Source organism: Mugil cephalus, chromosome 2, assembly GCF_022458985.1.
Source record: "Mugil cephalus isolate CIBA_MC_2020 chromosome 2, CIBA_Mcephalus_1.1, whole genome shotgun sequence".
NCBI classification, from domain to species: Eukaryota; Metazoa; Chordata; class Actinopteri; order Mugiliformes; family Mugilidae; genus Mugil; species Mugil cephalus.
This window is the reverse complement of record NC_061771.1, coordinates 12,381,135-12,408,629: the sequence shown is the minus strand read 5'-3', so window position 1 is coordinate 12,408,629 and position 27,495 is coordinate 12,381,135. Positions and strand designations below refer to the sequence as shown.

Below are 27,495 nucleotides of genomic sequence, written 5' to 3'. Positions count from 1 at the left end.
CCAACACTGCACCGCTTTGTGCAAAAATAAAAAGAGCTGCATTTATTGTGTGGGCACGTTGATTGATGCATCACATTCACCAGTACAATACATAACACAGAATACTGTTTGGATGGGAGTTAATGGCCAGTGACTTTCAGTGAGGCAAAAACATTTCTGGACTTCAAACCCGCAATCATTTCATTCACATGAAAACACATAAGTGGTAATAGCTATGTTTTTGGGTATACACATATCAGAGATAACATTGAAACCGCTGGCAGGAGAAGTAAACAATATTGACCATCTTGTGACAATACAGTGTTCTGCTAAGCAATTTTTGGACCTAGACCAGACCAGGAACCCCCACCCCATAGCAATGAGACTCCTTGATGCAGCAGCCATCCCCGGCAGGATGCAGCCTGACACAAAGAACAATTTAGGAACCTCCCCTCGTCCCATAGGACCCAAAAGCCCCCACTCACAACATTCTGTTGTCAGACACCCTCAGAAGACTCAGGCCCATTCTCTACAGCCTTTACTGTTTTGAAGACACAAGGGAGACCTGCACAATATTAGGAAGTTGGTCATAATGTTATACCTGATTAGTGTACATCACTTAATCAAAAATAATAACGACAAAAAAAACATCCTAATAACAAAATACTTTCATTTCCTTTGTGAATCTGTATTCACACTGTACAAAAACAGTCTGTTGCTCAGAAGCACTGTGGACTGTGTGTATGAGCTGGTGTGGGCAGTTTGCATCGATGTTCTTCAATCTGCAGAGACGCTGAAAGATAAAAAAAAAATAAAAACAGGACACATGAATACTTCAAATGAATGTGCCATCTCATACGTATTAAGAACTGACTGAGACACAGTGTGTAGTGATCATTTTAGACCACAGAGGAACAATCACAGATGCAGCGCACATCAAATGCATGTTGGTCTCAGACTTAGGCACCACTTTGAGCAATTTGAATTTAAACAGGATGAAAGAAAGTTTCTACTTCTAATCATTATGTTTGGAAACATTCAGAGGGAATTGTATCGTGAATAAAATATAAAGTACAAGACAGAAGGTGAAGAACTGAAGTAGCAACGCAGAGTTGAACTTACTCTATTATTTGGAGTGAATATTTCGTGTTCTTTGTTAGCTCCGTCAGCACTCTGATATCAGAGTCTTCCAGTTTGTTGCCCATCAGATGCAGCTCCGTCAGAGACTGGGGCTTTGATTTATGCACAGAAATCAGGAAGTGGATGCTCTTTGAGGTCAGATCACAGCTCCTCAGTCTGGAGAGAAACATTTGCGCATTAATTCCTAAACTCAACCCGATTTAAACGGTAGTCAGATTCCCCACTGAGGCTTTGCATTATGTCCAAGGCAGTCAGCTTTAAGTACATATGTGAACACATCCAAGATGCACTGAGGACGCATTTGAGTGATCTTAGGTGGTCTGGGACATAGTGACCTAATTCCTTTAGTAGTGCACTGCTTCAACAGCACAGTGGTAAAATTACCAAAAGTATGGAAGTTGCTAAAACAACTAATGTCGAAGCAGAAATAAATAACTAAATTAGACTTAACCTGTGTACTTTCAGTGAGACAGAGGTAAGTCACAGCTTGTTTCCAAATAGCCCTCATGTCTCCAAGTCATGACAGACAACAAACAGCTGTTCATGGTTCTGATACAACAGTACAGGCAGACATCCATTCGAGACAGCGGCTGTTATACTATTCTACTGCTCCCCAAATCTTGTCAGTGGTTATTTTCACACAGAGAGCAGAACTAAGATTTGATTGATCGTTGGCTGAGGACGCATGCTTTGACATGCCCAGTGTGACCACAGGTACTAGCCTAGCACTGGAGCCTGTCCCAGCTGACTTCATTCTCTTAAGAAATTATTTTTTAAGGGAAAGTAAAAAGTTTATTAAACGTAAACATTCTCCTATTTTACTTGTACCTCAATTTCAAAAAATGTGGAGTTCATTATTTATAGGTTATGGTATTAAGGCGTTAATGGTCCGGCCCACTTCAGATCAAACTGAACTGAATGTGACCTCTGAACTAAAATGAGTTTGACACCCCTGCTGTAGAATAATAAGTACAAGTGTCACATAAAGTGTCAAAGTGTCTTTTTTACGGACAATTAAAGATTACCCAAACACACTAATGGCTTCACAGGACTCTGCTACACAAACTGTCAGGAGTCATGTTGAGATAATCATTAATGAAGTTGCTTTTATTAGCACCTCTTATCACAGGCTCATCTTCACAATGATCTGGCCGACAGAGAACTATGAACCTTATTTATGAGCTTACTTCTTTGAAGAGAGATATAAAAAATATAAGGAGAAATATAAATAAAACTTACGACAGCTTCTCAAGTTTACAATCCGGGCTGTTGAGTCCGATGCACAGTTTCTTTACCCCCTTATCTCGAAGCTGGTTGCCGGACAAGTCCAGCTCGGTGACAGTGCTCTCGTCGGACCCTAGTCCTGATGCGAGCTCTGCACAGCAAGAGTCAGTCAGGCCACAGTGACTCAGGCTGAAATGAAACAAAATAATGTTACAGTAAAATGTTCTTCATGCGTTAGTAAAAACATACTGAGATGAAGACGTCCATTTAAAATAACTCACTTGAGAGTTTTCAGGTGGCTGTAGGGATTCTTCAGGCCAGCTGAAATTTCTTTGACTCCTGCGTCTCCGAGGAGGTTCATGCTGAGGTCGAGGTCTGTCAGCCCAACCGCCTGCCAGTCCGTCCTTTTCAACAACCCACTGTAGAGCTGCGAAACTGAACACAGGACCTTGGCTAGATACGTGCAGCTCACTTGAGTGATCCCACATCTTGAAACACTGAAGGGAATTGAGAGAAAATGTGACTGATTAGTGGCTTGGGCATGCAAGGCCATCAGCATGTTCACTCAAAATAAAAAAATAAATACAATTGTCCTTTGCCAGTACTTTTCATTTTCTTTATTTAATCACACAGACATCCTTACTTGAGTTTTTCCAGTCTACACCATGCATACATGCACATGCAGAGGGCTATAAATCCTTCATCTTTCAAATCGTTGTTGCTCAGGTTGAGCTCTATCAGAGTGCTAGTTTCAGACTTCAGAGCTTCCCCGATAGGCTTACAGCTTAACCCAGTGAGACTGCAGTGGTACATCCTGCAGAAATAATGTGAAAGGTCAGAAAGTCACTGAATAACTGACATCCACTTATTGATGGGGAATCCAGTGACATCGGGCCGTACTCACTCCAGCTTCGTTAGTTGCGATATGTCAAAACATTCAAAGAGCTCCCTGGCCCCGCCGTCTCCGACCGGGTTGATGCTCAGGTCCAACACTTTGAGATGGCTCGGGTTGTCCTGCAGGGATAAGGCCAGATGACTGCAGCCTGTCTTCTCAATGTTGCACTGTGAAAGTCTATGATTAAAAAAAAGACAACAAACATGAGAGGATTCATCAATATGGAGAATTATATTCAAGAAACCAGTTTTATGCCAATCTTACTAGTCATTGGACCTGTGGAAAATATCAGTTCACTTTAGCAGAGTCACTTCAGCAAGCACTCAGACCAATTCATTTTCTATTGTATTGCAGATCTATGAAGGAATCTCTGCAATTTAGTTGCAGCTAAAATTATCCCTGTGTCAAACTGAAGTAAAAGGCTCACACCTGTATATTTACACAAATGAGCCATAAAATTACGACCGCTGAGAGGTAAAGTGAATAACACTGTCTATCTTGTTATAGTTAGCAGTCAGTTGATGTAAGAAGCAAGAAAAATGGACAAGTGGAAGAATTTGAGAGACCTACTAGAAGTGCGGTAAGGGAAAAGAGCTGTGAATTGGTGACAGGGTCGTGGGCGGTCAAGGGTCATTGGTGAATCAGGGATGGTTGGGGCCTTGAGATCCAATTTAAGAGATGCACTACTATAGTCAAATTACTAGAACAGTTAATACTAGTCGTGATAGAACACATATTGGATCACAGTTTGTTTTGTAGCTGCAGACCAGTCAGGGAGTCCATGTTGACCCCCGTCAAGGTCCAGGTCTGATGAAACAAGTCAATCTTTAGAGGCCCCACCTCACAACTCAAAGGACTTGAAGGATCTACTGCTAACGTCTTGGATCCAGACACCAGAGTACACCATCAGAGGTCTAGTGGATTCATGCCTTGACGGGTCACTGTAGTTTTAGGCCAAAAGGCAGATCTACGTAATATTAGGCAGATGGTCCCAATGTTGTGGCTGTTTTTTGTATATACAGAAGGTCACACAACTTACACTAAAAAACAAACAACCCTAATCCTAAACCTAACGCTCTGAAGAGGCTTTAGTACTTACCTCAGTGTTTCTAATTTGCATTCAGGGACTCGCAAACCGCACGACAGATGCCACAGTCCGTCATTTCCTATATTGTTCTTGCTGAGATCCAACTCTTTCAGTTTCGGAGACTTTGTCAGGGCCGCAACCAGATATTTACAAGCTTGTGGGTCCAACCCACAGCTTTGCAATCTGAGGGTTTTCAGCTTGCAGTTTTTATTTTTCAGCTCCTCCGTAAGTTCCCAGACTCCATCGTCAGTGATGGTGTTGTACCCCAGATCCAGCTCTCTCAGGTATGACTCGCTTTTTCCCAAGATAGCTGCCAAGGCTGGACAGCTTGCATCTGTCAGGTTAGAGAATCGCAGCCTGCAAGAAGATAGAAGAGAAACACTTTGTGACAGAAGTATTATTCTTCCTGCAACATAAACCATTGTTGTCTTTTTCCTTCACGCTTACTAAAATGACTGAAAACGGGCATTAACTCAAGCAAAGAAAAGAGTAACCATGATATTTATGTTTCTGATAGGTGTCTGAAATACTAATTCTAGTGTTATTAGAAGCATAAATAAAACTCCAAGCGTTTCAATCACACTGGAGTTTCAGAAGCAGACGCTGCATGCAAAACTTAGGGTACGTGAGCTGTACATCTGAAACCACCTGCATACAGCATGTGAACCAAATTTATGTGCTTTAAATCAAGTGAGCCATTCAAGCATATGTGCTTATGGAATGTAAATGACGATGTAAATGATGTAAATGAGAAGTCGAAAGCATTAAATACAAACTCACATGGCTTTCCTTGATTTCTGGATAGCTGGCAGGTACCTGAGCAGGTTCTCGTCACATCTCATTGACAAAGGCATTTCAAAATGGTCTTGAACCCCTTCAAAAGTTCTGGCTCTTTGGATCATGAAATTCCAATGTAAGGATGTGAATTCAGGAATCGGAGAAGAGCCGTACTTCATAAAAAACCTGACATCCTCCAGTAAAGCCTGGCTGTCAAACTCCCTCAGACAGTGAAAGAGACGGACAGCTTTGTAAGACAAAATGTGCTCCAGGATCTTTTTCTTGGTGTAGACAAAGAGCTCATCAGTGGGCTCCAACAGATGACGCTCCTTAATGAGGCCGAAGATGAAACGCAGGAAGACGTCGGACTTCCCCTCCTCATTCAGCATCGCCTGCTCCACTAGATGTTTACAACAACCAGACCGAGAGGAAATCTCCACGCCTTCGATCTCGTCCAGTTTAGCGGACGCGGCCAAGAACTCCTGAATGCTCAAGTGACCAAAGCGAAACGCTTTGGTTTTGTGCAGCCCCGTCTCCTGCCACAGCACAAGTGGCCATTCTTTGCAGAAAATCGATGCTTCCTTCACGCTTATGCCCCTCTCCACAAGGTCATCCTCATACATCACATTACCCTCTGTCATCCGATGTAGTGCCAGCTTTTTCAGCTTAGAAATCATACCCAAGTCTGATGTGCTCACCAGATTTGCATAAATCTGTGTTAGGCTCAAGGGAGTTATTTTAAAACCGTCAGTTGGTTTTATATGGTTCTTCAAAACATTTGCCATAATGTTACAGAGTGGAGGTATCTCACAAAGAAAGTCCAGGCTCCTTGATATTTTCACGTGGTTGATGGCTTTGCTTGCCAAGCCATCATTAAGAATAACTCCTCTGAAGAGCTGCTCCTTCTGTTCATCACTAAACCCTTGAATCATGGTCTCTTTCAGCAAATACCGATCAGGGATTTTTCTTACGGCTGAATATCTGGTCGTGATCCAAATATGACAACTGGGAAGTAAATTTCCCCTGATCAGATTGATCAAGAGGATATCTACTGTGGATGCTTCCGAAACATCAATCACTGTGGGACAGCTGAAATTTAGTGGGACCTTATACTCGTCTAGTCCATCAAGGACAAACCACACCAGGTTTCCATTCAGGCTGTAAGTATTGTGCCGTTTTAGTTCTGGATAAAATGTCTGGAGAAGCTCAATTAGGCTCAGTTTGTTTTTCAGCAAATTTAACTCCCAGAAATTGAGAGGAAACAGGAGGTTGATGTGGTGGTAGTCTTTGTCCTGGGCCCACTTAAGAGCACAACTCTGCACTGCTGTACTTTTTCCAACTCCGCTCACTCCTACAGTGAGGACTGTTTTTTTGCCGCTGTCATGTTTGTACTCGCTTGATAAAATGTGAGTGAGTGGGACAGTTGGGAAGACAACCCACTGATGAAGGTCAGATTTGTCAACAGAGCTAAATTCGTGCTGGTTCAGTTTTGACAATTCCTCTTCTTGCTTGAACTCCAAATAGCAAAGTCGTGGAGGAAATAATGGCTTATCTTTCAGTTTCTGATATTTGTTCCTCAATGAGGTTTTGAGGCAGGCTTGAAGATCCATCACAGAGGCAGAGATTCCTGAAAAGATGGGATGATCATGAATGAAAAACAATAGCTATGACAACACGCTGGTTGCAAGAGAAATTTACAAACTTGCCATGATTGTTTAACAAATACGAGCATCAGTAGAGATTTCTAAGTATTCATCTATTGAACTGAAATACTGTTTCTAGAAAGTCCAGACATCATTAGGTCTGTCTTTTCATGGAAATGAAAATAAGCGTGCAATAAGCGTCTCGTTTAAGATCAGAAACCACACAATGAGCTATTCACAAACAATATTAGATGGGTTTCCAGAATATATTTCACAATACATTCAATCTTTCTTCTGAATATGGACCACACACAGCAAACAGATTCAAGGGGACATATGGGCGGTTATAATCTATTAAATGAAAGGACTATTATACAATGTGACCCAAATCAAAGCACACATCTTAGCTCTTGCAGAGGAAATAAATTAAATGTCCATCTCATTCAGGAACTATTCATTTTACAACTACTTTCAAAGCTTCTATGTGCAAAACTCTTTATAACCGACTTGACAAAAGTGGCAAAAGCCACTAAAATCACTTAATTTTTCAAACGAAGAATCCAAAAACCACTTATATTGATTATACTGAACTTCCTGCCTATGTAACCGGCCTACACCCGCACAAATACTTGATTTGATTTGATTTGATTTGATTTGAATTACAAAATAGAAGCCGCTGTTTGCGTTTAGTGTGTGTTTCTGATTTAGGACAGAATTTCCTTATTTTGGACTATTAACTTTTATTAAATTTAAACAAACTGTGTGAGAGATTAAGAACAGGGACTGAAAGGATATATTTGATTTATTGTTCATAAACATAATGACCATTTATAACGCTAATCACTGCGCATGCTCAGTAATCCGAAAGTACGGCAATATGAAACTCCTGAATAAATGTAATTGTAAAACAACTACCCTAGCTTTTTATTATTTAATCCTTATAATGGTATTTTAAATTAAGTGCAGCTAAAATATGAAGAGGCTACACCTTAAATAAGTTCATCAGATGCAAAAATGAATGTAGACATATCTCTTCCCGAGAACTACTAACTTAGCTAGAAGGTGGAAAAGGGGCTAATACAACTTAAGTAGCCAAACTAGCCAAACGCGCTTTAATGTTAACTTGTAAGAAGGAGAAGCGTCATGTTATGTTCATTTATTTAATTCTTAAAAGACTACTTCCTGTGACAAACTTACCGCGTATCAGCCAAGGCTTCCTGTGAGAGTGCAGAGGTAAAACTTCCGCGTTCACAGCATCATTAACACCCGAGAAAACGTAACTAGAAGAACAACATGAAACGTTAAACAATCAGTACACAGCCGAGCGGCTGATCTAAACGGACAGTGCAGGACGTCGGTGTAAAGACATGGTCCGTCCTTATTGTGGCTTCAACGTGACTTCTGTCAGGTCCCTCCCTCTCAATAACAGAAACTGAGCGGTGGACCTCGCTCCGCAGCTGACGACGTGCACTTCACAGAAATGTAAATACGCGCCGCGGCGACGAACTGTAACCGGTCCGCTCGGTGGAAGCATATTTCCGCGTTAGTATTTCCGGTGACTGCTTGTCTTTATGATTTTGTATTCCATGTTCAGATTGCACTTAATATGATTGTCAAGAGCTTCATTTTTCTGGTCATTCCGACTATTCGGTTCCATTTCAGTGTGGTTTAGTTCATCAAAAAATAAATAAATAAAATTGTCCATGTTTATCTGAAGGAGGACTTACTAAACTATAGGGAAACTATATTAATCCAACTCAGGGTATTAATGATCAAATGATTTTGACCATATTCTTTGAATGTGACAGAGACCAAATGTCTGTACTGTTACTGGACATTCTCATCTCTATTAGTATATGTTTTGAATGTACACTTAACATAATAATTCCATTTTCTGAGTTAAAATATCCCTTAATTTACCCTTCAAATATTTATTTTAACAAATATTCACAAAAAGTCTCAGTATTTTAAGGCATAGTGTAATTTCAACACATTGCTTTTCAAGTTAAAGGGCATTTCAATGGAATTCTCTTTTATTAATATATTAGGTTCAATTTGGCAATTCATATACTGCAATTAGACACAAAGAAATGCTTAGTAGTTGTTAGTTTTATATAATTATTATCAAAAAACAACACACAAATAACAGGGTGGACAGGGCGTAACAGGGTGGACCTCATATCAGTGAAAAACACATTTCAGTAATCAAAGTTTTATAACATTAATCATTAATGTTACCATTACCATATAACTCAGTCCCATCCAACCACCTACCACCACACACAAGCAATAACAGATCTCATAAAGGGAATTCATTCAACATTCACATTAAAGAACTTCAATAACAAACAGACCTTTTGTTTAAAAGTTGTGGCTCTTTCATCAGGCACACAATCTCGTCATCTGTGTACCAATGAATATCATTCCATGGATTTGCCCAGAAGAACTTGTTGGTCCCATTCTAGCGCATGCACTTGACTCTCACATCATCTTCAACCTCCAGGATGATCGCTGAATAGGGTTCACCATCACAGGTCACAATGCACGACTGCCCAATATTTTCTTTTGGCTCAGCTCTTTCAGCCCATAGCACAGTGCACTTTTGTCTTCCTGGCAAAGGCAAGTTGCAGTATTTAATTGTGCCTGGAGAGAAGCTGAGGACTTGGTGGATTTTCACTGTTCCTTTAACAGGCACAAACAGGGGCACCTCCAACACTTCATGAACTTTCCTTTCAAATTCTCCTTCTCCCACAAGAAAAAGTTCCACCGAAGTGCTCGAGTTCCTCAACTGGTGGAACATGGCCCCTGCACTGGGGATCTCCTCCATGCCACACAATTTGCCATGCCGTTTTAACAAATCTTTTAGAAGTACATGACTAATCAATTCATAATAAAAAACAACACAAGCTGGGGAAAAAAAGTTCATCTACATTTTTTATTTCCACCCTGTTGCTGTGAAAACAGTAACAGGATTGACATTTAATGCTAAAGTTCTTCATTACTACTCATGTGATGAAGAACAAGCTAGCACTTGGTAACAACCAAGGAAGATTTTAACATATTTATTAAACATATTTTCAAAATTACTAAAAAATTATTGGCTTCTACTATAAATAAACGTAATAGGATGGACATGTTATGCTTTACCACATGAGTAAAGCATTCTAAACACTGAAAAAAAAGGTTCATTAAAAAGTGGTACTTACTTTGCTTCTTGTATTTGATTTTCCCTCCAAAAATGTAAGCTACCTGTGTCATGTGACTAGGTAAAGAGTCAGGGGGCGTGTCCAGAGGTCTTAGCAACCAAGTAACTATACTTTAGTAATGAAAAATGTAGAATTTATTCAATTTCTATATTTGTAAATTTAGTTGAGCAAACATGATTATTCTAAAATTAGGGTGATTATTTTAAATATAACTAATCCAGCGTATATATCGTTGTATTCTATGGTGGAGTGCAGCTAACCATGTAAGTCAAGCTTTTAGAAATAAGTGTTAAACTTTTTTTATCAAAAATATGCCATTCTATGTCATGGAGACTCAAATGGCACCAAATAGTAGGAACGACCCAGACACATATTTTGATACATATTTTGTTTTATTGTATTGTATGCACCTGTTCATTACAAAAAGGATAGACCAATAAAGAATCTGTAAGATAGCACAGTCAATGGTCCGCATCAGCGCCAAACAAACTCAGAAGTAACCAGTAAAATAAATACGTGCAGTTACATTTGACATTTCTATCGTTTCAAATGGATACATTTTGAGAAATAATTCAGTGAAACATGCCCTGATTCATGTAATTCCATCCATGTACCACAAGGGGTCCCTATTTTGCCGTACATCCTTGCCACTTTTCTTTCTGAAGTCTTCCTAAAGCTGCAACAGCTGCTGCAACCGAGTGAAAGCTAAAATGGGATTTGCTCTGTCAGCTATTGTGCACAAGTGTGGCACCTGAGGCCTGCTTTTCTTAGCTCCCCAAGGCAGACCTCCAAACACTCTGACCCACACCGTTTCTTGTAAAAGTGGAAGCGTTCCGTTCAAATAGTGGGTTATGAGAGAATTTCTTTCCAACAAGTTTTTGTCTTGTTGGCCACATCCTCCAAAATGTGCCTACGGTATCGAAACGCTTATGAACTCTGACCTGATATATGCTCCCTATGCCGTAAAATCTCTCGCTAACAGTTTTGCGAAGGTTTCCGTGTCATATTATGTACGACATGCCATACTCAGGCAACGTCCTGGTGTGAAAATGACTTTATCGTTCAGGCTAGTTTTGGATCAAAGGGACGGTGTCAGCGTGGAGGCTGTTAGATGTGCGGCAACTCTGAAGAGGAAGTTCTCAGGAACACGTCAATTGTTTAACCGACAAATTTAGTTTCATACGAAACACGGTTTCCGTAGGTGGATCTAAAAATCACACATTTCCATGTAAAGTGTGACTAATTTACACTTTTTCAGTGTGAATGTGAATGTTATCAATCCGAAAGTTCTTCAGCTCTCCACACGCTAACGAAATGTTATCTAATCTTCTAAAAACTAAATTGTACATATTAAAAAAACAACAACCCGTAGCCTCTTTTTGAGAGCATTTTATATACAGTATTTCCACAGTCAGGCTGGTGTTTCTCATAAATGACAACAGAAACAGTGTCGGTTTCAACTGACTTTTAAGAAATACCTGGCATAAATATGTCCAGTATTGAGTCCAGTACAGACATTTTAATCAGAATACAAATCTCTGTCGTTTTAGGGCAGAATAACATATGAATATAAAAATATTTCTACACAAATAAAATCTACAATTGACCAGCAGTTGTAGAGTAATAAAAAACTTTTTTTCCCCCACAATAGTTCATTTTACTTATTAAATTAATGTTTGAGCATGACATTCTCTCTCCTGCATCATTTTAGTCAATGCTGACTGCATAGTTACATACAATATTTTACCGTATGACCTTTTCTTTGAGGACGTACGTGTCCAACAGTCATTTCACCTCCTTACAAGGCTGCACATGCTAAAATCCTACAAACCAGAGCAGTTGACCACTCTTTGCCTTTTCACTTCGACACAAGTCTGAACCGGTCTCGAGGCTTTTAAGTAAAACACCAACACTTTCCAGTGTCCATCTGATAACTTCGTGGGTCCTTACAAAATTCTTATTTTTATTTAACATTTGCATCAATACGCCAATGTACAGCTTCTGTTTCCATTCACATATCCTCTAATCTATATACAAAACACACATCTACAAGCACCAGAAGAATTCCGCGAGACACACATATTCATACTATTCAACATCGCGGCAGTTTCCATTTTGCATGACGGCAGGGATACAGAGGTTCAGGTTCGGTACTCTCCTGTAGACAAAGTGAAAGACTTGTGCACGTGGCCGGCTGTGGAGCTCAGCTTTGATTCGCTGAGGGTGCGTGTCCATGGCGAGCTGCTGGCTGGTGTCTTCAGTGACCAGGAACAGTGCATAGTTCTCAGGGTCAGGGATCTTAAACTTGTAAGCACAGAGTGAGCACACCTCTTCTGTGGCGGTATACGGGTGGACAACAAGGGTTTTGGCCGTGCAGCCTGCGTCCATATTTTGTAGAGCCACACGGAGATAGTTCTGCAGAAAAAAAAAAGAAGCCGTGTTAAGATTCGGCAGAGCAGACAGAATGAATGGGAGTTGTGCAACCGATCAGTCAAGCAAGCAGGGTGGAAAATCCCAAGTTCATGTACCCGTTTAAAGATACTGCATGCAGATGTTGCATTTTCTTTACCACAAATCCACATCCACATGCAGTGATTGTTAGAAGTTGTTCATATGTTCATTTTCAGTGCACCCAGGCCCAATGCAGCACCTTTCATGCACCTTCCCCTACGTGAAGTTTGGTTTTATTTGGAATTGGTATAACTTAGACTCACTGCCTTGATGTTCAAGGTGGATTCAGGTCAGGTGTGATACCTGAAAGTCGTCCACTGATGGTATTGAACGTTGAGCGGTTCGCCGGCGGTGCCACTGGTGTAGCGTGTTCCTGGCCTCAGAGCTCAGCACCCTGGCCGCTTGCTCCTCCTGGAAGTTCTTGATAAGGGCCATAGCTCCATAGGCACTGGTCAGGTAATAGCCTCCTGATATATCAAATGATAAAATAAATACAAACAATAAATAAGACAGAAACTGAACAGCTGAACACATAAGGGTTACTTACACTGCAAAAAAAGGGGGGACTAAAAACAAGATAAAGACACTAAATCTGAAGGTAAAGGTAGTAAAAACTAGTGAAATCTTGCTGAATGGACAGATAATTTAATTTGACATTTCTTAAATTAAGATTGTTAAATCTAGAAATAAGCAAGTTAAACACTTGAAATAAGAAATTAACTCTTAAAACAAGACAAATTATCTTACACTTCTAAGTCTAATTTTTTTTTTGTCTCAGCCCAAATAATTTGCAGTGTATCTAGAAATTAAACCAGGTGGCACAAGAGAGAATCAAACCTTAAAAAGTCTCAAAGACTTCATCTAATAGAAATGAATAAGACTTCCTCCTCCTAGCCCCCTACGTGCCAGACATGTTGACGCTGACATGAAAATATTTGATTCTTGGAGCAAGCCTCCGTTTTCTTCCTGGTCCAGCCCATTCAAATGTAACAGGGAATGGAATTTCCTTCCACTTTCCTTCCTTAACTCAGCTCAGCTGAGACTATCAATGTGCAAGGCCGCCTGCAGCAGAATAAAAGGAAACGATCTAAAGGCGACAAAGCCTGAAAAACTTGAGAGCTTTAGGTTTCATTCTGCCAAATATAAAAAATAAAAGCAGAGAAAAAGAGAAAGAGACCATGTAACTCTGGAAAGATTTTTTTTGTTTTTTTTTTTAATCTAGTAAATAAATATTTGACCACAGGCCTTTATTGGCTCATGTTAGATGGCATGATAGAAATGGAAATTAACATAATCCACCACAAGAGTTTCACAAAAATGAACTGGTTTTGCTGCTGTAACGAACAGTCAACAGAACTCTTTTTAAAGTTATATTTAATGATTTGGTTGGCTGATTTATTAAAAAAGTAAAGAGCAAAATGCACAAAACAGAGCCTATATTTCATCTCCCTCCCTTACTTGGATTGACTGACGTATGAACAACGTCTTCCCCTGTTGTTTTCCATGCAACACTGAGGCTAAATTTAATCTTTCCTGCTGAAAACACTCATTTCTGCCACAATGAAGCAGCCTAACAACTGTAACATAAACACAACATAATCTTTGTAAGCCTTTAAACCAAAACAAGAAGTTATAACATGCTAAAATTTCTGATTCGAAGAGACCAAAGTGAAAATATTGCCATAGAACTAAGCTTGTGGACAAAAAACCCACAACCCTAAAACGATGACGGAACAGCAAGAAAACACAGACAAACTGAGATGAAGGTAGAGGGAGGTAAAGTAAATGTGCATGCTGAACTAATTGGGAAACCAGATACAGGTAAGACTAATGATGGTGGGGGGCAAATGACACAACGCGAGGAAACAACGAGGAAAAAGATGTCGACGTCATGATAGAATAAAAGGTTACCAATTCAATACCACCACAAATCTCTGAAAGTTATTATGAGCAGCACCTGCCATATGAGCACATTTGAATCCAAATACATTGATTATAACAGGAGGAGCGCATGATCCATTGATATCTTAGACACAATCTAGTTTATGTGGAATACTTCAACAAGCCCATCCTGTGGCAAGAAAACCTCCTGCTTGTGAAAACATCTAATATGTGACCCCCACCCTTGATCTTTGTAGATATGGAACATTTCCAGCCATTCAACTGGAGGCCTTACTAGTACCTTCCTTTGACCAGGTTATACAACAGGGTGGGCCAGACACGAACCTCACAGCACACTGTGATTATCCTGTGCTCACAAAGGAAACATTCAGAATTATATAATGTGAGTCTTCTGAAAATGTTTACACCCAAAAGACTCATTTCAGCTTCTGCCTCCTTGTGCCTATCAGGATTTTCACTAAATGGTTTGGTAAATAGAAATTTGTCGGGAGTTAGCATGTTGTTAGCCAAACGTTAGCGTGACATATTCAGACTCAACTCTCAACGGAATATTAGTCTGGTTACACTCCATTTGGATTTCATTACTGGACGTGTTTCAACCAATACAGAGAAAAAAACACCTCTGAAGGCAACTGGATAGTCCTCCAGCCAATCAATGCTGCTCTTAGCTGCCCATCATTGGTGTTTTGCAGTCAATAAGTCAAAAAGACACAAATCAGTTCTCAACTGAGCAGATCCAGACCAACAGTACAAAAATTAGACAGGGAAGTTGGTTTAGTTTCCAGGTTAAAAACTGGAAACAGCTAGATTGGCTATACCCACAGTTCAAAAACATGTCTCTAATATGCTGAATCTTATACGTTTAATGGAATATAAGTACAAAAAAATGTAGTAATGAGGGGTTGTGCACATCTCTGCACTATATTGTTTCTTAGTGAGATTTAACTGTTTTGTATTTAAATGTTTTGAGGAACAATGTGGCTTCCAGCGTCATTTCTGAGCCACACTAGCAGCATGCTGACTTTGTCTTACTGTTGTTATATGTTGTGCGTCTCATTTATTCGTGCTGCAGGAAGGAGAAGTTGTGGATAACCACACAGACTGATGGGACGTACCCTCTCCTTGAAGCAGATATGGGTCCAGCAGCTCCATCATGTACTGGATCTCAGTGTCCAGCTCCGGCATGTCACACTGAGCCACCACGTATGTCAGCATGGGCAGGAAGTCATCGGCACCGTACATCCTCCCTGGAAGGAAGCAGAGAGAACAGAGGGTAGGTGTGGTGATCACACAGGTCAGACAGAGGTAGCTGTAAACAAAATGAGACTGAATCAAGGTAAAAAGTTATAAAAACACGCAAGAAAAAAAAAATAAATTAAATTAATTTCAAAAGCTACAATCTTCATACCGGAGTTATCCTGCATGATGGTGTAGATGAGTTTACACACTCGCAGCAGCAGTGACACCTTTTTCTCAGGCGAGTACATCTTCCTCATGTTTTGGAACTTCTGGCAGATTTTGTCAATAGCCACGGGGTCAGGCGGTACGGCCCCATCCACGCCCAGCTCCTGGGGCCTCTTGGCCTTAGCCAGGGCCAAGTTCTCTCTGAGCTGCTGCAAAGCTCCACTCTTCACCTACAGCAAAGAAAAAGGGAGAACCAATACAGAATTATATTCACCCGCTTGACAAGAAAAAGTCCTTATCTTTAATTATCACTTGTCTGCTGTTTGTATAAAATCATGTTTGATTCACCTGGAAGTCATGTAAGGCCACTTCGATCACGCTCTTCAGAGGCTTCAGGACACACTTGTGCATGGCCTTCTCCAACACCTGGTCTGTGGATGACGACAGCAAACACAAAGCCACACGTGAAGCGGAAACTGATAGATAAGGATGATTTTATTCAAACAACTGATGCGTCACTAACGTGTCACTGCCTGCCAGTAACGTGGCATCGGGATCGTTCTCCAGAATTTACAACTTTGCGCTAACAGTCAGAGAGCTGTGTCGCAAGTTCATTTTATATGCCGGCTGAAGTCACGTTAGATTACATCATCGGTCATAATTAAATGCTTTGTTAACAGTTGGTTTATACCAAACTAAATCATGCTGGGTTACTGTACAAAATAACAAAAAATATCTCAGCATTTTTCAGCGCTATGTCTCTAAGGGGTCACTTGTGTCAGAAAAGAGATCAAAGGAATTCACCTTGAAAAAAAAAAAAAAAAAAATCTAATCCAGTGAGAATATTGGCCTTAATCCCTCCAACCAAACCAAACAACTTTAATCCCTGTGTATCAGAAACTGAGTATAAACCAGGACAGAATGATTCATGAAGAGCTCCAGAAAAAAAAGGCTGAATTTTACTTCTACTAAGTCCTAACATAAACAACAGCCCCATAACAATCAGTCAGTAAATAGCGATGTTATCTAACCCTTTCCAACGAACTTCTCAACATACGAATCATTAACGTACCGTGTCATTTTTTTCTCACAAATTTCCTCCTTCAAGAACGCGAACACAATGAATAAATAACTAAACCGCAAAGTTTGAGATTGAAAGACCCGGGCGTCTGCTTGTGCCACGTAGATTACATATTTGCTATTCAGCTGAGGTCGGAGTTAAAGAGTGTCTGACCTTGAGTCTGAGCTGGACACATCCAGGTATTCTACTAACCCGGAACCAGACCCAGCGCTCTATTCATGAGCATTATATGCAGTGAAACCCCTATAATGGCTCATCTGTACGTCAGACCTACGTACACGCGCTGCCTCCCTGAAATATGTCCAGCATGTTGCATTGACACAATTGGGTTTTGTTGTTCACTGGCAGCACTTACACAGCTATCCATGCTGCGCAGGCATCCCCAGCCTCCAGGGTACGTTTATGAAGAGCATGCAATCAGTTGCACGGAACGAAATAGGAACCATTCACTTCACGTCCAAAAAATCCTCGGTGGGTCAACTGAGGTAAAGGTTTGGCACTCCCTTACTACGCACTGATTGGACAAACACCTCCACGGTCATGAACTAGGGGAGGCCTAGGATTTTCAAATAGGCTGGATGCATCCGTTAGATCCTTAACTGAACCCAAGGAGGAGCACGGAAGACGCACTGCTACATTTTGTGACTTTGGACTTCCTTATTTCTCCCATAAAGTCTCATTTCCTGTGTATATTGAGCAATGTTTGTTATTGGGGTTTATCTCGACTTCAACCTGTTCCCTTAACTGCAATAAACTGGAGTCTGTGAGTCTGTTAATATGTTTATTGTACATAAACACCGGGGAACGCACGGAAATAAAGGACTCGAACAAAAAGTTTCCTCTTCAGGCACCCTCTACCTACTGGCTGGTCATTCTACTTCTTGACCTTAACTAGGGCAAAAGTATTACCCTCACTTCAAGCACTCCGGCGTTAATATATCTATATGTCCTTTTTACTACAAACACAAAAGATTGAGAGTCAACATTTCTTTCTGAAGACGTCAGTCTTTCTGTAAACACTCGGCTGTGCTCCACTTCTCTTTTCTTTTAAACATACTCTGTGGGATTGCTGCATGACATCACCCAAACCGTCTGAGCTGAAGAGAAACCTCCGACCATCCAAAAGGCCAACACACTATCTCACGCGACCATATAAACATCACGCATGTTGCTGTCTCTTACGTGGCTGTGAATCCCAGCTCAGATAAAAGGGTTAAATTAATTGTATAAATATCTTTACATTTTTTTTTTTTACTCCAAAGGGAACATTTGTGAGCATGAGATGCTTTATGTGCATATCTGTGGTCTGTTAGCACAATCAGCGCTCACTTCTCTGTCTCTGAACAAGGCTTCGCTGTTATTGTTTACAATGAACAAGGGATGTGAGAAGTGTGCAAAGACATACTCGCATATTCATGCAAGTCTTGTCCACAATAATCTGATGGGAACAAAACATCCGTTTGACTGAGTTTGACAGAGTTTTTCAGACGTGCAAAATTTAGATGTTTTTTTTGTGTCATGCAAGATCCAAGATCTTTGTCAACCAAAGTTACATTCAAATGCTAAATGTGAGCTGCTGTAATGCTCATTTTCTCAAATCAAAGTGCCTTATATAAAAACAACATCAGATCAAATGTTAATTCGATATTAGATGACACCGTTTGACACATTATTCAATTCCAATAAAAACCACAGTTAAGTTCAAACACAGTCCCAACTGCACTGTGAGGTTATGCCAAGAAGCACAGGCCAAAAATAACTCATTGGGGCAGAGCACACTGGCATTTCTGTAACTCAACACCAGTAATGAGGCAGACTAATATGGAAAACTTTGACCAGGGCGATTCCCAAGACAACAGCAAAGACAGCTGAATGAATGAAATCATTTTCGTTCTCCGATGAACCATGTTAGGTTTTACTTCTCAAATACATGGAATGAAAACAGAACTGAATTCTGTCAGAGATAGGGTATGACTAAAACATTTTGCCCACACATGCCCACACATGCTTGTGGAAACGTTTCATGAAGTCTGTAGAAGCTGCACAACCAATGAATCTCAAAAGTCCAACTCAACTGCACGGTTTTAAAAACTTACCGATCTGTTCCTCGGGTATGAGGGACTCTATTGGGGGGTCGAGCTCAGAGGTCTGGCGCAGGTAAGCCTTCATCTGTGTCATAAACTGCCTGAGAGTCTGAAGGAAATCCATCCCTGATGTGTGACAGCTTCGATTCTCCTGAACGAAGCTGATGTAGTCCTGAACCAGGGAGCCAAAATATGAGCTTTTGTCCCTGGACAGCTCTGCGATCTTTTTTATGGCCCGTCTCTCCGGGGTCATGAGGGAGCTGAGCATGCCGCTCACCTTGCGGAAGTGTCCCCTCAAGGCCCTGGGGAGGATGAACGACCCCCCGCCCAGACTCACGCCGACCTTCTGCCTCCGTGCTTTAAAGGACGGACGGAGCCGCATTTCCAGGTCGGTCTCCAGACCAACTCCATAGTCCTCCTCCTCTTCTTCTTCCCCATCCTCGTCCTCCTCACTGCTGTCCTCCACCGGCTCTTGGTGGTTAAGGTGTTTTGACGGACTCGGAGCAAGTCCGAGGGAGAATCCGGGAGACTGCGAGTATTCCAGTGAGTCGGAGGATGAAGTAGACATGCTCATGTCACTGAGCCGCTGGCGTCCCCTCTCATTGGGACTGGATGAGCTCTCAATGTTGTTCTCTAGTAGCACATCAGCAGCAGGTGGAGAATGACAAGGTGGGAGCTTGGCGCGAGACAGGGCCTTAGCGATGGTCTCATCATCCAGGGCGATGTGGCAGCGATGGGCTTCCAGGTCAGGCTTCTTGGGCCTCGGAGGCGGTGGGTTTGAAGGCACGGGGATTGGGGAGCTGACGCTTTTGGACAGGTTGCTGTGCTTCGTGCCCATTGTCGGTCGAGCGGGTGCTGGGCGCCTGGTGGTGGACTGGTGTTGCTTTGTAGCCATGGGTACGACCTCTGGCATACTCTTGACTGACTGTCTGCTAGTAGCTGGCGGTGCTCCAGGTGGCGGTGGGGCAGGACGCCGGCGTGGCATCGAGCAGGGAGGAGGGGGGCGAGGGGGAGGAGACCGCGACTTGCTGTTCAGTTTGTTCTGGCCCAGGTGCTGCTCACTAGTCTGGCTGCTAGTTAGTGGCTCTGTTTCCCCTGCATTCTCTTGGTTGGACTTGACGGCACGTGAAGGTGAATCGTCCTCGCAGCGATGGTGGTGCTCATGGGTTTGGAGAAACAGGGGGTTAACAAAGCACAGAGGACCACTGGAATGTCTTCTCTCCAGATGAAAGGAAGGTGGAGGAGCGTGTGAGCGTAGTGTTGGAGGCGCGCTGTCACAGTGAGACCTGGTTTGCTCTTGCTGGGGCCCTTCGCCCTCCCTGTTCCTATTAATGCGCTGGGGGCTGAGGGTACGGCTCAGAGGGCGACAGGATATGCGCCGCTGGCTGCACAGGACGGAGTTCCAGAAGCCTGTAATACACAGACACACAGACACAGTCAGAGGCAAACATTAACTAGCCATAAGCTTCAGGCAAACACTAAGTCAGGATCTCCATGAATATTCTCAGAGAACAGCCGGGATCCTGAAACTTCAAATGAAAACAAAACATGTAAAAGAGCAGCAACAGTTCAAACTATTCCTCACCAAGCGTCCGGATGTCTTTTTAAAAAGTTTTGCCTTTCTTTCTGCTCGGTTGTGTCTTCTGTCTAGCTGCTGGCAGAAGCGTGTTGTACTCAGTCCCGCGTCTCTCGGCTCTGATTCACTGGATGCCGACACACACCCAGAGACACAGAGAGGGAGTCGCCCATGCTAATCACAGAGAGGGAGGGCACTAAACACACCACAGAGCAGACAGTTCCAGTTCCTCCACTACTATTTCCCTGCTCCGTATATCCTCGTAGCGTCTCCCGAAACAGACTGAACGGTTCTCAATCTCTTTCTCTCTTTTTCTTATCTATATGGACCGTGCGAGCTTCCTGTGACACTGGAGGATGTGCTCTCATTCCAATGCTTTTGTGTCCTTTTCCACTGAATCACTCCATTGTTTTCAGCTATTTGGCTCATTCCACACACTCTGCTGTAATAACCGGTTGAAGAGAAATGATCTACAGCATCCAAGTGGTGGTAATTAAAGCATAAGGATTTACTTACAGGCGACAGACACATACCCAGTGATGACCCGTGCGGTAGACTAAATATAGCAACATTACATTACATTCTATGCACCATAAAGACGCTCCAGCTGGTGGAGAAGTTTCATATGCCTTTCGATACCCTGGAGGCTGAAGACTGAAATGTGCCTGTGCTCCCCTTACTGGCGCATGTGAGCAATGAGCACCTGACACTGTGGTGTCTGTCTGCAGAGCACGCTGCAGAGAGCGAACCAATGCTGGTAAAACACGCACAGCTGACCGACCATACCAGAGCATAGTGATCCTACAAAGATGAGTCCAACTTCCCTCTGATCAACTAAAAAAAAAAGAGCACAATGCAAACCTTCTAATACATTAGACACTGAAAAACGAAGTCATCGCTGAAGTGCAGACTCGTTCCTGTAATGGCCACTTGGACCCACGAACGATTCAGTCCCCTTACTCCTCCATGTAAAAATGTCCAACTTTACAACAGGCTCTGTAGTTAATTCCTTTATCCATGGCAACCGAAGGGGGAGAGTTAGAACTCACCAGTTTAAATTATGTTAAGGTTTAATGATATGCATCATTACCGGTGTGGTCATTTTGAGGGACAGGTGTGCTAGCTGGTTCTCTAAGCTCCACTCACACTGCTCTGTTTTTAGCCTTTCATTACACAGAGTCCCCTATACCGACACTCAAAATAGTTCTTCATGAATTCTGTAGGCCGGTGGAGTGGACAGGTGACATCAGATAGCAAGGAGTAATATGGATTTGAAATAGCATTACTTGTGTTTAAAGGCAGACACACACATAAATACAATTAAAGGGGAAAAGCTGCTGACTATGATCAGGAAAACTAACAATGTACCACATTAATTTTAAATAACTCCTCAATAATATCTTCTTTTTTTTTCTGCTGCAAGGTCATACATCACCAAGGCAGAAAAAATGTACTGTTGACACTATTTTGTTCTTCTTTCTCTTGCTTTGTGCACTTTGCATTGGGCTGTCCCTGCAGACTTTTCAAACTAAGGGCATGGCTGCTCTTTCTGAGACGCTTATGCTTTTAATGTGAAATGTCAGGGCAGGAAGTGCTGCTTGTGTCGCTAAAAAGACGAATCGAGACCCTAGGTGTCCTCTGGGACTGACAAGTAGACTGTACAGTCTATGCAACATTCAGATGTGTCCAAAGCAGTTTGTCACACGAGTTTGTTTTTCCACATGTGCGTGCTTGTATTCCACAGCAAAGACCAAGACGCTTTGCGTTTTGTCTTTAAATAGACGCTCTCCGCAGTGGAAAGGGAGTTCCCCTTAATGATGAGATGTGTACGCAAAGAAAGGCTCACAAGCTGACTCCCACTTTTCAACCTCTTCACCTCGACATCAAGTGTCAACCATTCTCAGGAATGCACACACACAAACACGAAGACAGCACGTAGTCTCTGTGAGTAGCTCTCTGCACGGGTTATGTCAGCACCTGTGTTACTTTTCATACAAGTCTGAATGCGGCATGGTATGTGTGTTTAGACAGAGCAGCTTTTCCTCCAGCCACTCCCTTCTCGAAGCAGAGAGCACTGAGTTATGGCGCTGGCATCCCTGGAAGGAAGCTGACTCACTGCAGCTTCACAGCACTTGGGCCCAGAATAGCTCAACAGAGATAAAACTACTGAATGTGTGGGCCGCATCCAGCAATAATAAATAAGACCCATGAAGATCAAGCCGGTCGTCTGATCTCTCGAGCAGCACAGATTGATAACAGACTTCCGCCAAACACAATGAGAACGTTTTTCACTGACGGAAATCCCATAAACTTGAGCCGCAGCGTTTCAAACCCAGGAGACTGACAACAAAAGCACAAAAAAATACAATATAGGAAAGTTGTTACGTTGCATCATCAAACTTTGCTGTGGATTTTTTGTGAGGCCGCATATTACACGCTGATGCTGACAGGTCCAGCCTATTCAGTCCTCAGAAGAGAAGCTAACAGTGCAGCTCACTCCCGCCAGCTAACTACTGAGGACAAAATGACTGGTGTCCCTACTAAATTTAGCTGTGTTTAAAGTTAAATCCTGGACGTTAAAAACCCCCGTCCTAGAGGAGAAGCAGTAAAACATAATAAATGATAACATTTCCCATTAACGTGGCTTCTGTGGCTCCATGGGCCGGGCTGCATTTGCACTCTTCACCTCTGTGCAAAGACACTAATATGTTTGTTCAGGTTAAACGACGCTTTAAGACAAACACGAAAGTAACATTATGAGGGAAGTGGCTGGTCGCCTGCTGTTCTGAGTGAGTCAACTAACTGCCTTAAACTTATGCAATGGAGATGGAGAGTTCAAAGTTCACAGGACGTACCGCTGGTTGAATTATCTTTGAAGTGTAGATGATCTGTGGATAATTTTGTAAACCTTCACTGGACCTTGCATCCAGAATGAAGAATTAAACACTAACCTGCTCCGAGCTGAGCCACCTCCTCCAGTTCTTTCTGTGTCTTGGCAGATGCAATGGCTTCTGGGAGTTTGAGTGTGAACGGCAGGACATCTCTGAGTCAAAGGAGAACAGGTGAAAAATATCAGAAGATTATGATGAAGAAAATACATAATTTTTAGTGAAAGAAGAAGCAGAGATTAAATTAAACAGAGCTGAACATTTATTGAAGATCAAGCTCTGACGTTTATTGTTCAAGCTTATGTCACCTCAATGGCATTATTGCTACAATACACACATGTCGGGACAAACTCTGAGCATTTGTGAAATTCGGGATGTCTGTCCGACTTTGTTTTCAGAGTCGCGTTTGGCTTTGTTTGCAGCGCGCCCATTTCCTGCGTCTCTCGGTGGCACGAGACAAAACAAGAAGTGAGAGCCCCTGGGCACGGAGAGCACGCTGCTTACTCGACAAACATTATTTTCATCCGTGGATTTTCCATCCTCCGAGCACCCTCTCATCACAAAGCTCGAGGGAAAAACAAGAAGCTGGGCGGCGTGGCCACGGCAGATGTCAGGGAAATGCGGGCCGCTTACCTGCTGATGCAGTAGAAGGCCACCAGGCGAAACAGATCCGCGAAGCTGATCCCGGATCCCTCGAGAGAAAAGGCTGCAGACGAATGAAATGTAGATTCAACGTTCACGCACAGCAGATTAATGAAAATTAATGTATTGCATTGGACTAAATTTGTGTCATAAGTATTGCCGCAACAAGTGGTGATACAGACTGCTTTGGTGCAGAACTGCAACAGCTTCGTGCAGTGTGCTCATGTCGTGCGCAGTAACATGTGTAATAATATCAACTGAACATTTTAATTCACTAAGTGTGTCCTTCTTACTGTTTTACAGATCGTGTGTAACCGCTGCTGTAACGCTTCCACACTGTGAGATGCGGGTTTCTGATTTAGCAGCTTCGATCACATCACGTAAAATGTGAGTTCTCATTTTTTTAAGATGATGAGTGATAAGTCACTGTTTTAGACTTAACGCTGAGTTTGACGTTCACTCTGCACAGCCCGATCCAGCAGCATGAGAGCCCCCACTGGAGAGCAGCTGACCCGCATCTCAAGGCCAATCCTGACCAAAAGGCACACCCCTCCCTCCCTTCCTCCCTCCCTTCCTCCCCCTTCGTACTCCCAAGTGCTGTCACTTCAGCAGGGAAAATCCACAGCTGCTATTTCGTCACATTTTGGCAAAGTCACAGAATGCTGAATTTGTGAGACAAATTCCCATTATGTTACGAGTTACGATTCAAATTGCGGTTTCTAACTGATTATAATTTTTATGGTTAAATGGCAGAGTCTAAGTTCATGAACTCGACCCAGTTATGGACAGCGGAGCAAGAGGAACCACTATCAAGAGCCGCAAATACTTTGTGAACGCCGGTATGCAGACATACCTGTTAAATGCCAAGTCACCGCTGCAGAGCAAACAAACATGTGACCAACAGCTGAGGGACATGATGTCATGGCTTGATATAGGCGTTTGCTGAATGTAAAATCATTCTCAGTTTCACTTGAAACTCTGAACATGATATTTGACTAACTATCAGCAACTGATTGGGACTGCTGCATTAAGAAAAAGTTTAATTAATAGTGTTCTATGTCAAGAAGGAAACCTCACAGTGACACAAATAACAAACAAAGACATTTCATCCATGTGTCCTGAGTTCTTAATGACCTGTGTGTAGTTCAGGTTTTCATCCGGAACATCTGTCTGTCGTTTCCACATGAAACTCATATGACTAAGAGCTGTAATTACAGAAAGCTGTATGGGTTTACTGTATATGTCTACACATATGTACTGACAGGAACTACGTTCAACTGTCTGACACACAGACAGTGTGACCGTCCAGGATGTTGTGGTCAAATGAGACATAATCAGAAGAGGAAACAGAAACAGAAAGTTTATTTTTTTCTGCTCTGCATTATTCCCATCACAACACAGGGCTGTAAAACAGAATGCAAATAATGACTTTAGAGAGAATCTGGAAAAAAAAAAAAAAAAAGCTCAGCGCAAGTTCAACCAGGAAGATTGTCTTTATACTTGCTAGTCCAGTTTAACAATTCAAGGTTTTCCACAGTCTCAATCTGCCAATCATGTTAATACTGTCAGATTTAAATCGTATGTCTGCAGTCGTTTCGGCTCGAACTGCTGTGATGCCCCTTCGCCCTGTTCGCATCCGAGGTCCAGGTTAAGCTCACCAGAGCTCCAACATTCTCTTCTTCTCATCGCCTCCTCCAGAGTCTACACCCTGGGAGGTTTTCTACACTAAACTCCTAATCTTCTACCTCTCTAAATCTGTGTTGTCTAGCGCATGTTGTGTTACTCAGAACAACTGATTGGAATGCATTTGTTTCAGCCTTTTAGTCGGTGTTACTTACTGTACTGACTCTCTCTGACTGGGAAGTGGCTGATGGGAGATCCTGACTGATCGTCCTCCAGACGCACAGAGAGGACCTTCCTCTGCAGGGCTGCAGACTTTCTGACCAGGAAAACCTGCACCACGGAAACACTGTCCTTAGATGATGCTCGGAGGATACACATTAACGTTTGTGACCGAGGATGGCTGATGGGCCCTCACCCCTGGAGGCTGTTTGAGCAGTATGCGACTGGCGTCCTCCTCACTGAGGGCCAGGAGCAGCCACACCGGGTGAGTTTGAGTCAGCCTGTCCAACACGCTCATCCTCCTCCTCAAGGAATCATAGCCAGAATCCCTTTCAGCCGCCAGGCCTCCACAGTGAGGAGCCTGCAGGTAAACACCACTCTCCAGCCTGTCAAAGAAATCAGACATGTTGAAACGCTACTGCCATCTGCTGGTGGAGATGAACACCGACGTACTTTTAATTCATCAAGCATTTACTGCGTTTACATGGACATCAAATCTTCAACGTGACAGAAGTGATTGTGATCAGAGATAACATCTGAACAGTTTACAACGACACTAAATAAAAGGATCTCATAACATCTGCTCTGTGTGCTTACATGCAAATGTAAAATCAGTCAGAACTACAAGAGAAGGGAAAAAAAAGAGAAACATGTTTCCTCCTCAACTCATTGACTGAGTAGAAGAAGATGAGCAATGTCTCCACGTCTCCAACAATTCTGTCCATGCCGACTCCATCTTCGTTCATCTTGTCTGATCTGATTGTTTTGCTGCCTTCAAGTTTCTGTCATTCCTGGAAACTCATCACTTGATGTTTCCCCGACCCCGGAGCAAACATGCTCAGAAAGAATGGATTTATTCCAACCAGGGAGAAACCACCAGATCAAGTGGTTTACATGGTTATCAGGAGAACTTGTTCTGATCTGACCAGTCTGTTCTGACTGAGGTGGTTACATGTGGCAGTTTCATTTCTTCTGTGTAGAAATCATTTTCAGAATCATGCTGTTCAGCTCAGATTTTTTTAAGAGAATGATCTTCATCATCATGATCCTGATTATATCCTCAGCCTCAATGAGACTTTTGGAAAAGTAAGACTAACTAGTAAATTATTAGAAATGAAAAATAAGTCCAGGTGAAGGTCGGTGAATATTTGAACTTAATAAAATGTGTAGGAAACAGTCTCACCCTTGTAGGTCCCGTGACTCTTTGTCCATAGTTGGAGGGGTCTGGACCATCTCTTTCTTCAGCTCCCCGATCTCCAACGCAAATGTGTCAATCAGCTGGCAGAAAACAGAACGAGAGGCTTTGACCGATGAGGGAGCGTAAAAAGAAGAAGACGGGGAGGGGTAACAGCAATAAACGAAACAGATAGCATTTCTCAAGCATAAATTCCAAAACAAGAAAGCGAGATGGGGGGTGCTGCACTGCGCAAATGTAGGACAAAAGGCAGGGGTTAGTCATTTATCCTGTGAGTGGATGCCATTTCCTATCGACAGGAAGCACAACCCAGGCCAAGATTAAGAGGGAACATTTCCTCTAGTCATACCAAACACAACAATTACAGTCCCAGCTGTCTCTACAGTCCTGCAACATGTAAACATCTGGATACATTTGGATGCGGATGGCTTAAACGATCCATCAGCAGTCTCAAACAAGGCTGGTTTTAGACGGACAGA

The 27,495-nt window shown here is 42.3% G+C and overlaps 2 protein-coding genes across 3 annotated transcripts in view; both read right to left on the bottom strand.

Annotated features, from left to right (window-relative positions):
- Nucleotides 1-15: 15 nt before the first annotated feature.
- LOC125000157 (NACHT, LRR and PYD domains-containing protein 12-like) lies at nucleotides 16-8,226 on the bottom strand. The gene is made up of 9 exons (XM_047575556.1): nucleotides 7,943-8,226; nucleotides 5,106-6,729; nucleotides 4,338-4,682; nucleotides 3,248-3,415; nucleotides 2,987-3,157; nucleotides 2,625-2,840; nucleotides 2,359-2,532; nucleotides 1,102-1,275; nucleotides 16-772 (listed from the first exon to the last, which is right to left on the bottom strand). Exons 2-9 carry the CDS (start codon nucleotides 6,710-6,712, stop codon nucleotides 757-759), a joined length of 2,871 nt encoding a protein of 956 aa, XP_047431512.1. The 5' UTR covers nucleotides 6,713-6,729; nucleotides 7,943-8,226; the 3' UTR covers nucleotides 16-756.
- A 3,099-nt stretch (nucleotides 8,227-11,325) lies between these two features.
- Nucleotides 11,326-27,495, bottom strand: part of LOC125004117 (ras and Rab interactor 2-like) — a 30,879-nt gene continuing 14,709 nt past the window's right edge. Inside the window, exons 3-13 of one of the 2 annotated variants that reach the window (XM_047578502.1) lie at nucleotides 27,005-27,099; nucleotides 26,018-26,207; nucleotides 25,818-25,932; nucleotides 23,971-24,043; nucleotides 23,401-23,492; nucleotides 18,886-20,283; nucleotides 16,057-16,139; nucleotides 15,713-15,938; nucleotides 15,420-15,551; nucleotides 12,706-12,869; nucleotides 11,326-12,366 (exon numbers count right to left, since the gene is read on the bottom strand). In XM_047578502.1, the coding sequence (XP_047434458.1) occupies nucleotides 12,040-12,366; nucleotides 12,706-12,869; nucleotides 15,420-15,551; nucleotides 15,713-15,938; nucleotides 16,057-16,139; nucleotides 18,886-20,283; nucleotides 23,401-23,492; nucleotides 23,971-24,043; nucleotides 25,818-25,932; nucleotides 26,018-26,207; nucleotides 27,005-27,099 (2,895 nt within the window). In that variant the 3' untranslated portion in view covers nucleotides 11,326-12,039. Of the gene's footprint in view, nucleotides 12,367-12,665; nucleotides 12,870-15,419; nucleotides 15,552-15,712; nucleotides 15,939-16,056; nucleotides 16,140-18,885; nucleotides 20,284-23,400; nucleotides 23,493-23,970; nucleotides 24,044-25,817; nucleotides 25,933-26,017; nucleotides 26,208-27,004; nucleotides 27,100-27,495 lie in introns of both variants that reach the window. The other variant, XM_047578503.1, reaches the window with a different exon arrangement.